General features: G+C 43.0%; 1 protein-coding gene across 1 annotated transcript in view; it reads right to left on the reverse strand.

Moving 5' to 3' along the window:
• Positions 1-3,861: 3,861 nt before the first annotated feature.
• The window catches only part of LOC102964951 (maestro heat-like repeat-containing protein family member 1), a 93,038-nt gene continuing 81,194 nt past the window's right edge, over positions 3,862-15,705 (reverse strand). Inside the window, exons 37-41 of the mRNA XM_015542327.2 lie at positions 14,564-14,722; positions 14,056-14,178; positions 12,218-12,323; positions 10,357-10,422; positions 3,862-4,481 (exon numbers count right to left, since the gene is read on the reverse strand). Of these exons, the coding sequence (XP_015397813.2) occupies positions 4,153-4,481; positions 10,357-10,422; positions 12,218-12,323; positions 14,056-14,178; positions 14,564-14,722 (783 nt within the window). The 3' untranslated portion in view covers positions 3,862-4,152. The remainder of the gene's footprint in view (positions 4,482-10,356; positions 10,423-12,217; positions 12,324-14,055; positions 14,179-14,563; positions 14,723-15,705) is intronic.

Genomic DNA, 15,705 nt, shown 5'->3' on the forward strand with positions numbered 1-15,705 from the left:
TGGCTCACAAAGTGGAGGCTTTGCAGGCCCAAAATCTGGTGAGGTAAGCCAGCAGGCAGACTGGAGACTCAGGGAAGAGTTGCAGTTCAAGTACAAAGGGTGTCTGCTGGCAGAATCTCTTGCTCTGGGAATCCATTGTTCTGTTAAGGCCTTCACCTGATTACATGCATTATGGAGAATAATCTGCTCTACTCAAAGTCCACTGATTTAAATGCTAATCTCATCTAAAAACCACCTTCACAGAAACATCCAGAATAATGTTTAATCAAATATTTGGGAACCATGGTCCATCCAAGTTAACACATAAAATTAACCATCATATCATGATAAGTGAAGTAAGCCAGTCACAAAAAGACAAATACTGTATGATTCCACTTAAAGGAGGTACCTAGAGTAGTCAGATTCATAGAGACAGAAAGTAGAATGGAAATTACCAGGGACTGAGTCGAGTGGGAAATTGGGAATTGTTGTTTACTGGGTATAGAGTTTCAGTTTTATGAGAGGAAGAGAGTTCTGGACATTGGTTGCCAACAAAGTCAACATACTTAACACTAAACCATACACTTAAAAATGGTTAATATGGTTAATCTTATGTTATATATATTTTACCACACATTTTTTAAAGAGAAGAAAACAGCAGGGAATGACCTTTAAGAAATGCCCACATTTGGGGGAAAGGAAGGTGAGAGATTGATTAACTAGAGGAGTAGAATGCAAATTAGGGCCACCACGGAGCTAAAAGAGAAAATGATCAAAAATATTGGATACAGCAAGGTCAAGAAGGACAATAATTAGAAGGAAATTCCCTGGCAACTTAATAAGGGAGAGTCAGTACAGTAGTTTGAACAAAATCACTTTGCAAGGGTTAAGAAAAGTCTAAATGATGAGAAGCCTGGAGGAGCAGAAGTGCTCCGCCCGTTCAAGGAGTCTGGAGGGGAGGAGACAAGGGGGAGATGCATGCTGGAAGGCAGAAGAAGGGGAAACCATGCAAAGGAAGACAGGGGGTGCTGATGTAAGGACCAAGTGAAAGGGCAACTCTTCCCTCTGCCATTGACCAGCTTCCTCTGCCAGGTAGCCTGATTTGGGCAAGATCTCCCCAAATACAAGACTAAGGGCCCTACAGAATCCTGATACAGACAAGGCAGCTGTCTTAGTACAGAATGGGCAGCCAGGGAGTGGTTGCAAGAATTAGAGATCATGACAGGGTTGGGGGTATCCTGAGAAGTCCAAGTTTGAAGGAAATTGCAGTGAAAGTCAGAAAGCCAAAAACAGAACGAAAAGGTAGGCCAAAGGCCAGTGGGGCAAATGCCAATACACAAAGCAGGGAAAGTCTCAGTGCTTGGGTTCAGAAGCTAAGTCAGAGTAGTGTTTCTCCTTTAAAGTTTAGTTCTTCTGCCAACTGTCACCAACCACACCTATGTCATCCCGAATTGTTGATGCTGCTCTACTCATTCAGAGGAGACTGCCTAGTGTTAATTAGGGTTCTCCAGGGAAACAGAACCAATAGGGTGTGTGTGTGTGTGTGTGTGTGTGTGTGTGTGTGTGTGTGTGTGTGTGTAGAAAGAGAAAGATTGACTTAAGGAATTGCCAATTATGGAGGCCAGCAAGTCCAATATATATAGGGTGGCCCATTAGGCTGGAGACACAGGGAAGAGCTCATGTTCCAGTTCAAGTCCAAACGTCATCTGCTGGTAGAATTCCTTCTAGCACTCAGGAGGTCAGTTTTGTTTTGTTTTAAGTTTATTTATTTTGAGAGAGAGAGAGAGAGAGAGAGAATCCTAAACAGTCTCCATGCCATCAGCATGGAGCCCCTCATAGGGCTCAGTCTCACAAACCATGAGATCATGACCTGAGCCAAAATCAAGAGTCAGATACTTCACCAACTGAGCCACCCAGGCGTCCCAGGAATTTATTCTGTTCAGGTCTTCAACTGATGGGATGAGGCCCACCCACATTATGGAGGGCAGTCTGATTAACTTATTTACAATTGCAATGTTAATCTCATCCAAAGGCATCCTCATAGAAACATCCAGAATAATGTTTAACCAAATATCTGGGAGCTATGGCTCAACCATGTTGACACATAAAATTAACCATCATACCCAGGTAATAATTATAGCCATTAGTAAACACTTATTTATATACAAAGTACACAGCCATCTCCTTTCAGTCCATAACACCCATAAGGTAAGTTTGATATTCTCATTTTTAAATAGGAGGAAAACAGTTTTAGAAAGATTTTATCTAAAAGTTCATAAAATTCAGAAGCAATCAAAACCGTTCTCATCATGGTTAACTTCAAAGAAATTAATTTAATCAATTTGACCAGAGTGGGAACTAGTTCTTTGGTCTTTCCACATCTTTCAAACTTCAAAGAACCAAGTTCCAATACCTAACTGGCATGACCTTTGTCAAAAAAAAAACAAAAAAAAAAAATCATTGCCCTCTTACTTTGTTCCTGGCAAACCGCTAAGCACTTCATATTCATTACCCTCTTTAATCCCTACAGTAATGTTGAAAGTTTAAGTAAATCCATCAAGATTGGGTTTTGCCGGTGACAGAAAACTCAAATAGCATTGGGTAAGACAGATAAAATTTTACCTCTAACCCTCCAACCCCCCAGATAAAGTCTGAAGGTATCCAAACTGGTAAACAGCTCTACCATCATAACTGGCCTAGGTTTTTTCTATCCTTGTGTTCTGCCATCTTCAGTAGATCACTTCCTCCTGATGATCTGTGATAGCTATTTAGCTCCAACCATCATGCCTACGTTCCAGTCACCAGGGAGACATGACAAAGATGGATGGGCCCCTGCCCTTGAAGAACATGTCTTGGAAGTCAGATATGCTACTTTCTCTTCCACCCACCTGGGTGGGTCAGACCTAGCAGCAAGGCAGGTTAGGAAACATATTCCTTTTTCTAGGCAACCAAACACACAGTTAAAAAAAAGAAGGGGAGAAAAAATACTGGAGGATCCACAGGCAGTATTATCAAGGCCATTTCTAGATGAGACGTCAGACGCACAGCAGTGAAGTGCAGAATTCTGAGGTAGGATAAAAGAACCAGTCACTAATAATGGTTATGTGGGAGAGGGAGCAAGGATTCAAGTCTGAGTTTTAGAGTGATTTTTAAGTGTTGTTTTCTAAGTTATTTTGAGAGAGAGAAAGAGCATGAGCAGGAGAGAGGTAGAGAGAGAGAAGGATAGAGAGAATCCCAAGCAGGATCTGCACTGTCAGCACATAGCCCGATGCAGGGCTCGAACCCATGAAACTGTGAGATCATGACCTGAGCCCAAATCAAGAGCCAGATGTTTAAGTGACTGAGCCACTCAGGCACCCCAAGTGTGTGTGTGTGTGTGTGTTTTTTTTTTAATTTAAGTAATCTCTTCACCCGACATGGGGCTTGAATTCACAACTCCAAGGTCAAGAGTCACATGCTCTTCCAACTGAGCCAGCCAGGCACCCCTAGAGTGATTTTTAAAAACAAATTAGAATGGACTCAAACTTATCCCCACAAGAATGTCACTTACTCTGTTGCAATCTGATGTGCTTTTTTAAGTGAGAGAGATGGGGCTGGTGTTACTGCCACTCCACTGTTTACACCCACAGCCTACCTTTTTCTGTTCCAACCTGAAATCTGAATGTGCCCATGTAAGTGTGTCAGGCCTGGGAATTTCATCCAAGGTGTGAGGCAGTGGGGGGAAAAAGATCAGAAACCAGAGGGTGTGCTGTTCCACCATCCTACTCCTCCTCACTCTCGTCATTTGGAATTTTACCTGAAGGTTGAAGGAGATACAAAGCTGTCCCTGTCACTCAGGTTTACCCCCAATCCCCCAAAACTAGGATGAAAGTCACCTTGTCTTAGGACGAGAAAATAAGTTTTATTGACAAATGTATATGCTGATAGCCAACAATCCCCTAGGGAGAGACACATACTGTGCCTTCTAGGATCAAAACCGCCTCCTTGGGTTTAATCCCAGGTAGCCCGTCCAGTTGGAAAAAGGTAGGAGAGCTACTGTGAATCAAAGTACTGCTTATCTGGACAACAAATGGAAAAGGCTTCAGTCCCAGAACAGTTAGGTGCAACTTATTTAGGGGCAGGTCCAGCTTCTGTAGGTGGACTTTCAGATGTTGGGACCTGTGACCATATTGATTATTTATCTGAATTACCTATTATGAGTGGAGTAGTTTTCACCCTCCTATTGTGCCAGTTGCACAAGGAATTTAGAGGGCCTCGAAGCCAATTCCAGATATTCTTTTTCTGATTGTCATCATCATCTCTTTCCTGTTTGACAGTCTTAAACAGTCGCTTCTTTCTTTCTGAGGTTTTCATGCCAGTGACTTTGAAGATGTTATTGCTCAGCTGGCTCATCCTGGAAGCAGAGATAGACTCGGGATTAAGATATTCATCAAGGTTTTTCAGGGTAGTAGTGACCAAAGACTGGATAGATTCCACAGGATCATTCCTCAGGCTTCCAATAGCTGAAACCAGAAAGGAGGTCAACTCAGATTCTCAATCTCCAAGGATGCCATTTTTTTCCACCCCACATGCCAGGTTATTATTCTATAACTTCATTTAGAATAATTTTTGTCACCATAAAAGTAATACTTCTTTTACTGTAGAAAAAATGTTTAAATAGAAATCATTTTTTTAAAGGAAAGAAAGAAAAATCACTCACCCCTCGCCCAGAGATAAGACTGTTAATATTTTCGTTCCTATCTTTGCAGTATATATTTTTTAAGTAATCTCTGTGCCCAACATGGGGCTCACACTTATGACCAAGAGATCAAGAGTTGCACACTGTGCTGACTAAGCCAGCCAGTCACGCCGGTAGTATTTTTTTAGATACCGAATATGGACACTTCTTTTTACAAAAATAAGATTTACATTTTTTTCTTCCCACAAAATATTCTGCTATACACCGTAATATCCAATCACATGATTCTATCATAATTTCTTTGATGAACTCTCTTATTAGTGAGTAATTAGGTCGTTTGCAATTTTTCACTGTTATAAACAATAACTATTAATTCTTTCAACAGCTGTTACTGAGCGCTTACTATCCGCTCAGGTGCTAGGGATACAGTGGTGAACAAGAAAGATTCCCCACCCTCAAGAACTTAACATTCTAGTGGAGGAAAGACAAAACAAACAAGCAAATGTAAATGAAGTATGAGGAAGGGAATTAACAGAGTAATGGCAGTGAATACCTGGGAAGGAGCTCTTTAGATAGGCCAGTCAGGGAATGCCACTCTGAGAAGGCAATATTTGAGCTGAGAAGTAAGAAGCTACATGAAAAGAAAGGGCAGAAGCACTCCCGAAGGTTGAAGGTTGGGATGGGGGCTTCTATTCACAATGTAGAAAGTAGCCAGTGTGGCTGCACCTTCTAGTGGGGGGGGATGGTGCTATAGGCTAAGGGTGGAGAGACAGAAACCAGATCAGTCAGGGCCTCATGGCCAAAGGTAAGGGACCAGACTTCAACCTGAAGAACAATGGAAAATCACTGAAGGGTTTTAAGCAAGGGGCGACATGATTCAATGTACATGTTTCAAAGAGAATCTGGCTTCTGTGTAGAGAAGAGACAGGGGTGGGGGTTGTTAAAATGGTCCAGTTAGGGAATGGCCTACAGGGGGGCTTAGATCCAGGTGGGAACAGAGGGATGGAGACTGGAAATTACTTAGCATGCAAAGAATAAAGAGAACAGGACAGGTGTTGGCTCAAAAGGGCCTTCAAGCCCATCAAAATCTACTGCTTCAGGTTCATCTCATTTGTACTTAGCACAGGCGGAAGAACTGGGCTCAAGCTACACAGTAAATACATAAATCCTGTGAAGAGCCATCTCGTGATCACAAGGTTTGTTAGGCACTAGATATGAGTGTAAATGTAACCGGAATTACTTTTGTTGGAGAAAAAAGTCCCTCCTGTCTACATCATTTAGGCAGTCTTTCTGAGAGGCTCGCTGGGATGAGGAAGGCAGTTCTCTGGTATGCTGAGGAGTCTAGGGTATTCATTCTAGGTGTACCTTCCCTGACATGCTCCAGTCACTGGGAATAGGGCTCTACTACCCAGTAGAGACCTCAGTTGTAAAAAAAATGAGGAGAAGGCAATAGAGGTACAAAACATTAGGGTCAGAAGCCAGGGTTAGGGCCCTAATGGGACAGATGCTGCTACCTGGTCACTGGGGGCAGGAGAAGGCATGGCTACTCTTAACAGCAGCTAACAAACTCATTCTTCCTTGACCAGAACTCCGAACACCCTCTCTGCCAACTGCTTCCGGCACCCTGCCCTGCCTCAGTCCAGAAGACTAAGCCAACTCAACACAAAGGTTCTGTGGGACACGTCTGTGCCCAGCAAAGCACGGGTCTTTACATGCATCTGTATCTGATACTTAAACAACGTTTAAGATCAGCACTATTATCCTCATGATACTGATGAAGAAACTGAGGCACAGAGACAGTAACTCGCTCAAGTTCACACGGCTCATTATTGAGAGAGCCAGTATTCGAAACTGGGCTAGCCGACATTGGAGCCTGTGTTTTTCATTACACATTGACTTGGAAGAAAAGACCCTTAAAAGTCATTTACCTCACCACTTTTTACCCTAGATAAAGAGCAGTGAATAAGCCAGAAAGGAAACAAAAACTTGTCTTTCTGCAGTGCCTGCTAGGCATTTCCTCTGAAAGATGAGCCACCATCCCTTTATTTATTTATTTATTTTTTACATTTATTTATTTTTGAGAGACAGAAAAAGACAGAGTGCAAGCAGGGGAGGGGCAGAGAGAGAGGGAGACATAGAATCAGAAGCAGGCTCCGGGCTCTGAGCTGTCAGCACAGAGCCCGACACGGGGCTTGAACCCATGAACCGTGAGACCATGACCTGAGCTGAAGTCAGACGCTTAACCAACTGAGCCACCCTGGCACCCCATAGCCACCATCCCTTTAAAAGCAGCATATCCAGAGTATTAGCTCAAAGCAGGTCCCAGGAAGGTAAGTGGGCTCCAACCAGAAGGCAGGTCCCTGAGGACAAGCATGTGCAGCACTAGAACAGTGACAACAGCAAAGCTGTGGTACTCGTGTCAGGCCGTTCTGACACGCACACCCACTCTTATGTACACAAGGACCCGCACACAGGGGCAGGGCTGTAAAAGCCAACATTCTCTCCATCTTGTCTCTGCATCAAAGGAAGCAAACTGTGGCATGGAAGAATTCAAACATCATTTCCATTCGGCACTGGAATGAATCACACAGGCACCACTTAGCACAAGCACCCTGAATCCTTCCCACCCCACCCCCCACCTTGGAGGAGTTGAGAACTGTGTTTCGTGAAGTATCCCTACCACCCACAGCAAAGTCCTAAATCCTTACCATGGCCGAAAAGGCTGGCAGGATTCTGGCCCCACTGCTGTTCTCTGAGCTCATCTCCTGTTCTTCCTTTTGCTCACTCCACATGAACACGCTGACTTCTTGTTCCTCCTTGAACATGCCAGGTGCTCTTCCCTCAGCTACTCAGATGGTTCACTCCCTCACTTCCTCCAGGTCTCCGCTCCAATGCCTCTTATCGGTGGGGGCACCCCTGCCCCGCCCTCTGACCCTTGGATCCCTGGTCCTGCCTCACCTTCTCCATAGTGCCTATCTAACACATATGTACTTGGTTAGGGCTCCTCCCCTACCCCGCTGGAAGGGGTGCTGTAGCAGGGTGGGGACATCAGTTTTGTTCGCTGCAATTTCCCAGGGCTTAGAAGAATACCTGGTAGACAGCAGGTCTTTAATAATTAAGAAACTAATTTAATTGAGAGCAAGCGCAGAAGTACCTCCTATAGCAAACATAGGTATGGCTATTTTAGGGACCAAAGGATTTTGCAGGGGAGGTAAAATTTCTCTTCTGATATACGTTGGGAATCTCAGCTCTTCTTCCTCCACACCCCAACTCCTATTCCCTCTTTTTCAGGACTTTGATGAAATTAAAGGACAATGGAGTGAGCATTCATTGGTGCAAAGGTCCCTGAATTTGGAGGTACCTGGGTGGCTCAGTCAGTTAAGCGTCTGACTTTGGCTCAGGTCATGATCTCACAGCTCATGGGATTGAGCCCTGCATGGAGCTCCATGCTGACAGCGTGAAGCCTGCTTCAGATTCTCTCTCACTCTCCCTCTCTCTCTACCCCTCCATTTCTCTCTCTCAAAATAAATAAATAAACTTAAAAAAAAAAAAAGTTCCCTGAATTGGAATTCTAGCTCTGGCTCTCCCAGTAATTCACTTCTATGATCATGGACAAATACCTCTGAAATTAGGAGGGTTAGAGACTGGGACTAGGAAACACTTCTCTGAAGTACCCCTAACTTCAGAGGCAGAAGAGAATAAATGCGTAGCCTCAAGGGTCTGGATGAATTACCTCAAATCTCATATACTCCACAAATCTTTAGAACCTCTTTATCTTAAAAATTCATGTATAATTTGCATTCTACTCCAAAACATGTCTATTATTAAAACAGTTGTTTAATGTTTTAATTTTTAAAAGAGTTTCATTTAGAAATATATACTAAAATATTTATAGATGAATAATATGAAGTCTGAGGTTTGGCTCAGAATAAGCTGGCAGGGAGGGGTGTATGTAGAGAAACAGAGGAAACAAGGTAACCATGAGTTGATACTTGTTGAAGCTGGGGGACAGGGTTGGAGGGTTTATTATACTATTTGCTAGATTTTTTTTTTAATGTTTAGCTATTTTTGAGAGAGCAGGTGGGGAAAGGGCAGAGGCGGGGGGGGGGGGGGGGGGGAGGGGGACAGAGGATCAAAAGCCGGCTCCATGCAGGGTTCAAGCTCACAAACTGTGAGATTATGACCTAAGCCAAAGTCAGATGCTTAACCAACAGAGCCACTCAGGTGCCCCTATTTGCTATGCTAAAAACTAAAAGAAAAATCTTAAATTAGCTGGAGAAAAGGGATAGATTAACCTGCAAAGGAACAAAAATTAATGACAGCAGGCTCCTTTTAGCAGCAAATAAAGCCAGAAGACAGTAGTATATCTTCAAAGTGCTGAGAAATAAACTGTTGGTCTTGAATTGTGTCACTATTAGGGGCACCTGGCTGGCTAAATCAGGGGAGTATGTGGCTCTTGATCTCCGGGTTGTGGGTTCGAGTCGCACATTGCATATAGAGATTACTTTTAAAAAATAAAATTGTTAATTAAAAAAAAAGAATCGTGCCACTAGTAAAGCTACCTTGCAAGAATGGTGATAAGAAAAAGTCATTACAAACAAGCAAAATCCAAGAGAGCATAACATCAAGATACTAGCACTAAAGAAACTTCTAAAAAGTGTATTTCAGGATGAAAAAAAATGAAGGATGGTTAGAGATAGAGAAAGGAATGGAGAGCATATAACGCTGCAGTAAGCCCTCACTGTTTGTATAATGTAACAACAAGAATCATAGTATCTAAGTTCTGGGTTATAAAAAAAAAAAAAGAACTAAAATATTCAGTAACAAAAGCCTGTAAATTGGGAGGGGTGGTAATTGGAACTCATGTCAACACAGGAAGGAAGGTTAAAATGTTTTACTCTAAACCCTGTTAAGCTCAATATGCATGATAAAAGCCTACTTTCTGGTATCCAGCCCAGAGAAACACTTACACCTGTATACAAGGAGACATATGTGTATACACACACACATACACACACAGACACACACACACACACACATATATCTGTTGCAGAAAGTTATATATATATGTATATATGTATGTATACATATATATAACATTGTATATCCTATAATATATTACAGTATATATTATATGTTACATAACATATATATTCTATGTGTACACAGCAAAAGCATACAAGACTACATAACAAACAGGGGAAGAGGGTAGAGGAGCCAGACTTGAGCGTGAATAGAAATTTACCCCCCAAAAAAGAACTTTACCCTTATCAATAATGTTCCCATTTTTTTTTTTTTGCAAACAGACTACATTCATGCATTTCTTCTGTAAATAAAAAGTAACTTTAAAATATTTTTACTGCAATAAAAAAGAGCACAAAACTGCAAGTTCTTTAGGGGACAGGGGGTGTCTCCCTTGAACACCACTGTAGCATCAGCAACTGACAGCACATGATAAATTTTGAGGGACTAGAACATTTTGGTTAGCCTTGTTTTTCTCTAAGCAGCAACACAATGGATAACTTGTTTTCTTCCTCCTACTTCTCCCCATTTTCTCCTTGTCCATATAACATTTATAGTGGTAAAGACATACTTTATTGAAAGTAACAAAACATGTCCTTAAGGGATTCCCCCTCTTCCTTTCTGTCTTGCCCCATGCCTTGTGGTACCCAGAACCCAGGTACAAGGCCTGGACTCACCATTCTGTAACAGCTCCACATCATCCTCGTGAATTCGTTTCATGGTTAACCTCTTAATTGTTAATCCTAAGGATAGGACAGATGTAAAGTCCTTTCAGAATTCCAGACCTTTGGGCCACCCTTTCCCCCCCTCTAGCGAACAAGGAAGTGTGTAAACCAGTTCTAGCAAGAAATGTTTCTCCAAGATTCCCTGTGGCCCACGTGTCAGTATTCTAGTGAAAGAGCAATGCTCAGAGCAGCTGTGACCCAGGAAAATGTTGTTGGCAGATGACAAGTAGGGCATGAATCCAGGGTGTCAAACTCCATGGGGTTCCCACACCAATTGGAAAATGAACAAAGGGCATGAGGCAACTAACTAATCTGCAAAAATAAAATATGCATTGTCAGTAAACATAGGAAAAATGTTTAATCTCACTACTGGCAAAAAAAAAAAAATAATCAGAACAACAGCAAGCTACTCTTTTCACCTATCAAATTGGTAATGAACGTTAAAGTACTACCCAGGGTTAGCAAATATCTGTAACATGGATACATACATGCAGTACTGGTAACAATGGGAAATGATTGCAACTTTTTAGACGGCAGTTTAAGCACCAAAATCCTTAAAATTGTGCCTACCCTTTGGGCCCAGCAATTCTACTTATTAAGAAATTTATCTTGGGGCGCCTGGACGGCTCAGTCCATTGAGCATCCAACTTCAGCTCAGATCATGATCTCACACTTCTTGGGTTTGAGCCCCGTGTCCTGCTCTGTGCTGACAGCTCAGAGCCTGAAGCCTGCTTCAGATTCTGTGTCTCCCTCTCTTTCTTCCTGCCCCTCACCTGCTCGTGCTTTCTCTCTCTCAAAAACAAACATTAAGAAAAAAATTTTTTTGAAGAAATTTATCTTAAAATAATCATGGTGGCATGTAGAGATTTAAGCACTGTCTCTCTGCTTATAAAAACAAAAGATGACACAGTCTCAATATTCAAAAATAAGAACTGGTTAAATAGTTTCATAAATCTACCTGTAAAATGGAATTAATATTATGCAGTGATTTAAAAAAAATGTTGAAGGGTATGTAATGGCATGTATTTGTGATAGGCAAGGGAAAAAACAGTATACCAAACTTCATGGTTTTTAAAATGGCTGTGTGTGTGTGTGTGTGTGTAGTATATTCTTAGGGGAAAATTCTAGAATGTTAGCAGTGGTTAAATCCAAATGGTAGAATTTCTGGCATTATTTATCTTCTTCTTTTTTGCCAATCTGAATTTTTTTAAGTTTTCTAACACAAACACACACTGTACTGCTATTATAATTTGAAACAAAAATATTTTTGAAAATCCATGGGGTTCCAATGGAAGCAATAGTTGTTTCCTTTTCAAACATGTATGGTTCTTTTCCCCACAAAGCAGAGTGCAGTCAGTGTGGGTGGACCCACACAGAGTGGGGCAAAGGCACAGAGCCTTCTCTTCTTCCTCCAGCCTTTCTAACATGGATTTCTTTTCATGCTTATTTATTTATTTTGAGAGAGAGAGAGCTGGTGAACTGTGGAGAGGAAGAGAGAGAGGGAGAGAGAGAATCCCAAGCAGGTTCTGTTCTGTCAGTACAGAGCCAACATGAGGCTCTATCTCACAAAGAGTGAGATCAGGGCCTGAGCCGAAATCAAGATTCAGATGCTCAACTGACTGAGCCACCCAGGTCCCCCTCTAACATGGACTTTGAGCCTGGGTCACAGGACAGCCTCTCTAATCAGGTCAGAGCTAGGAAAGGAAGTGACCTGTTTCACAGTACCATGGTTCTGGCTTAGCCCTTGTGGAAGGTCAAGGAGGATCCCTTGCTGAAGACAAGAGGGAAGAGCTGCCAGGAGGAAGCATCTTACCTATGAAGTTGATGGCAGCTTCCCGTAGGAAGGACTGAGGGCTCGTCAGGAAGTCGAAGCTCTGGGACAGAAACTCCCCCACAAGCTGTATTTTTTTTGTGCCCACCTGCGGAGCCAAAGAGGGGTGGTGCTGACCAGGAGCTGGGGGGGCGGTGCCTGGGAGCACCACTAGAGGTCCCCTCACCCCCCTCACCCTGTCCACAAGCAGCACTGTTCTGTCTTCAGTCAGCTGAGAGAGCTTCAATCTGGAACCTCAGAGATCCCTACCCCAGTGACAGGGCAGACTTTAGCAGGAAGTTCATAAAGAGGATTTTGCTGCTTCATACCAACATGATAAGGGGAAACACAACTGGTGTGGAGCCAGGAGACCCAGGGCTGAATACTGACTCTGACACTGGCTCCAGTTTTCTTTTCTTTTGTTTTTTTTTTTTTTTTTAAATAGAACTTGTTGGCCAGTTGGCTAACGTACAGTGTGTAGTGTGCTCTTGGTTTTGGGGGTAGATTCCCGTGATTCATCCCTTACATACAACACCCAGTGCTCATCCCAACAAGTGCCCTCCTCAATGCCCATCACCAACTTTCCCCTCTTCCCCACCCCCCCATCAACCCTCAGTTTGTCCTCTGTATTTAAGAGTCTCTTATGGTTTGCCTCCCTCCCTCTCTGTTTTAAACTATTTTTTCCCCTTCCCTTCCCCCATGGTCTTCTGTTAAGTTTCTCAAGTTCCACATATGAATGAAAACATATGGTATCTGTCTTTCTCTGACTAACTTATTTCACTTAGCATAATACCCTCCAGTTCCATCCATGTTGTTGCAAATGGCCCGATTTCATTCTTTCTCATTGCCAAGTAGTATTCCATTGTATTATACCCCAACTTCTTTATCCATTCATCAGTTGATGGACATTTGGGCTCTTTCCATGATTTGGCTATTGTTGAAAGTGCTGCTATAAACATTGGGGTACATGTGCCCCTATGCATCACCACTCCTGTATCCCTTGGGTAAATTCCTAGCAGTGCTATTGCTGGGTCATAGGGTAGATCTATTTTTAACTTTTTGAGGAATCTCCACACTCTTTTCCTAAGTGGCTGCAACATCACTCATCATCAGGGAAATACAAATCAAAACCACATTGAGATACCACCTCACACCAGTCAGAGTGGCTAAAATTAACTCAGGAAACAACAGATGCTGGTGAGGATGTAGAGAAATGGGAACCCTCTTGGTGGGAATGCAAACTGGCTTCGGTTTTCTGATCTTTAAGAGTGGATATATAAGACCTGCCCATCCTTCACAGAATTGCAAGGCTCCAGTGGGATAATGGATATAAAAGTGCTTTGTAAACCTAAAGTGGTCTACCTATATAAGGCAATAAGCACCCAAGTCCATAATATTAAAATTACTAATGTTAATTCCTAATCTACTTGCTTAGCCCTTAAATATTTACTTTTCAACAAGGATTCCTGACCTCGTCCCTATTCTTGACTTTGTAGGAGCCACAGACCCTAACACCATGACCACTAAAGCCCTGATGACTCCTGCCTGCATCTCTTCCTGCCAAGTGTCACCAGAAAACCTCTGCCCCATTGCCATCTACTACCCTCACATGACCTCCCTAGCCTCTGAAAGCAGACACTGGGATGTTAAGAGAATCAAATATGAAGAACCAAGGACTGGCCTCCCAAATGTGTGTTCTCAGATTTTGCTGATGGTAAAGAATGAGAATTGAGGAAGAAAAAATGTATCTTCTGTCAGCCCTCCCCTCCTTAGCCTCTTAGCCTACCTTTGGGTTCCTGACATGAGTATTGTGGCCTGGCTTCTCAGAGACTCTCACTCACCAGGTACTTGCACGTTTCTTCCAATACCTGGATGTGATCACTGAGGGTGGTGTGCTGGAATGTCTGTGTGAGTGATGACCAGCCAATCACCTTAGCCCACTCAGTCAGGGCCCCTCCACAGGCCTACGGGATGGAGAGAAGGGGATCCCCAAAGCCTCACTCCTATGGCTCTGCGGAGCCAGGGCAGGAGGCTAAGTGGAAGACCATGAAGGTAGCCCCCAGGGGGCTCAGTTGAGGGTTTGGAGCTGGAATCAGGTAAAACGTGGGACCTTGTTCAGGACATGGGACATAAATAGCTTCAGGGAACAGAAACATATCAGGATGAGATCAACAGCATCCAAAAGAGAGGGTAAAAGTGCTCAGAGCCAGCCCCGAGGATGACACCAAAGATGTGGACAGGAAATGTACAGCCAAGGCTGGGCTCATGAAATAGAGTCAAAGGGAAGGGGGCTCTGCTCTAGCAAAAAAAGGAGGGGTGGGAATCTGCCAGGACAAAGGTCGCCAGTACCTTGACTACCTCGGTGTTATTATCCTGAATGTTAAGCAGCAGCGGGACTAGAAAACTGTAGATCTCTCTTCGGGTGATGGCTCCCGGCTTGAATTTGTGAACTCGATGCAGCATGTGGCCCAGGGCAGAGGTGGCCGAGATCTTTACCAGGTCCCTCTCCTGCCACGAAGAGCAAAATGGAGATGGGCGGCTGTGCTTTCCCTCTGGCCCTGCCTGGCCTGGCTCCCTACTCCCATGTCTCATTTCCACGTCCAAAGTACCCTGATGGCACTGTGTTTACCATGTAAAGGCAACACAGTTTGTGTATCTGAGTAATTCTCTTTAGAGTCCAGAGCTAGTAAGTCCCTCTGTTAAGGCACAGGCTTAGAGAAGCCAAGATCATAGTTTCAGTTCTTCCCTGGGTCACAATGACAGCTTAATTTCTCTTCTAAGGATTTAGCTAAGGATTTGGCTAAAATTTTAGCCAAATTTTTTAAAATACCTATAGCTATCCTAGTTATACTGTGAATAAAATTGTTTAAATCAATATTAGCCTGTACTAATTAACAACGGTCATAAACAGCTAAACTGTACACTTTCAAGAGTATATTCTATGTTAATTGAACAAATGCTTATTGGGTAGCTCTCAGGAGCTAGGCATAGCACCAAATAACAGAGATGTGGTGGGACAAGACAGATAGTCCCTGAACTTGTAGGATTTGGGAAGCAGACATTTTAACAAAATAGATATACATGTTGTTATTTTTTGCACAGTGAACATAATAACAAAACAGATGATTCAGTGTTAGTACTTTAACTAAAAAGTATCACAGGCAGTTTGGCTCAAGATCAGTGATTGAGTACTGCTTCACTTATCCCTTCCTGCCCCAAATCCCTGAAAGAAATAGTAGAGACACGTCTCTTTAAATCCATAATGGTTCTGAAATAGTAGATGGGATCCCCCCTGACAGAGGACTAGAATATCCCTGAAAGACACACAGCAGACAGGATTGGAATTAAAGTTGAAACCACAGTCCAAAGTGTGGGCAAGAACAGACTGCTGGAGGAGGTGGGCATGTTCTGGGAATGCTCCAAGCTTAACAGCTCTGAATGTGAGGAGCAGAAGCGATGCTGGGCAACTGACAGGTGGTCATTTGGAGAGG

Source organism: Panthera tigris, chromosome B4 (assembly GCF_018350195.1).
Source record: "Panthera tigris isolate Pti1 chromosome B4, P.tigris_Pti1_mat1.1, whole genome shotgun sequence".
Classification (NCBI taxonomy): Eukaryota; Metazoa; Chordata; class Mammalia; order Carnivora; family Felidae; genus Panthera; species Panthera tigris.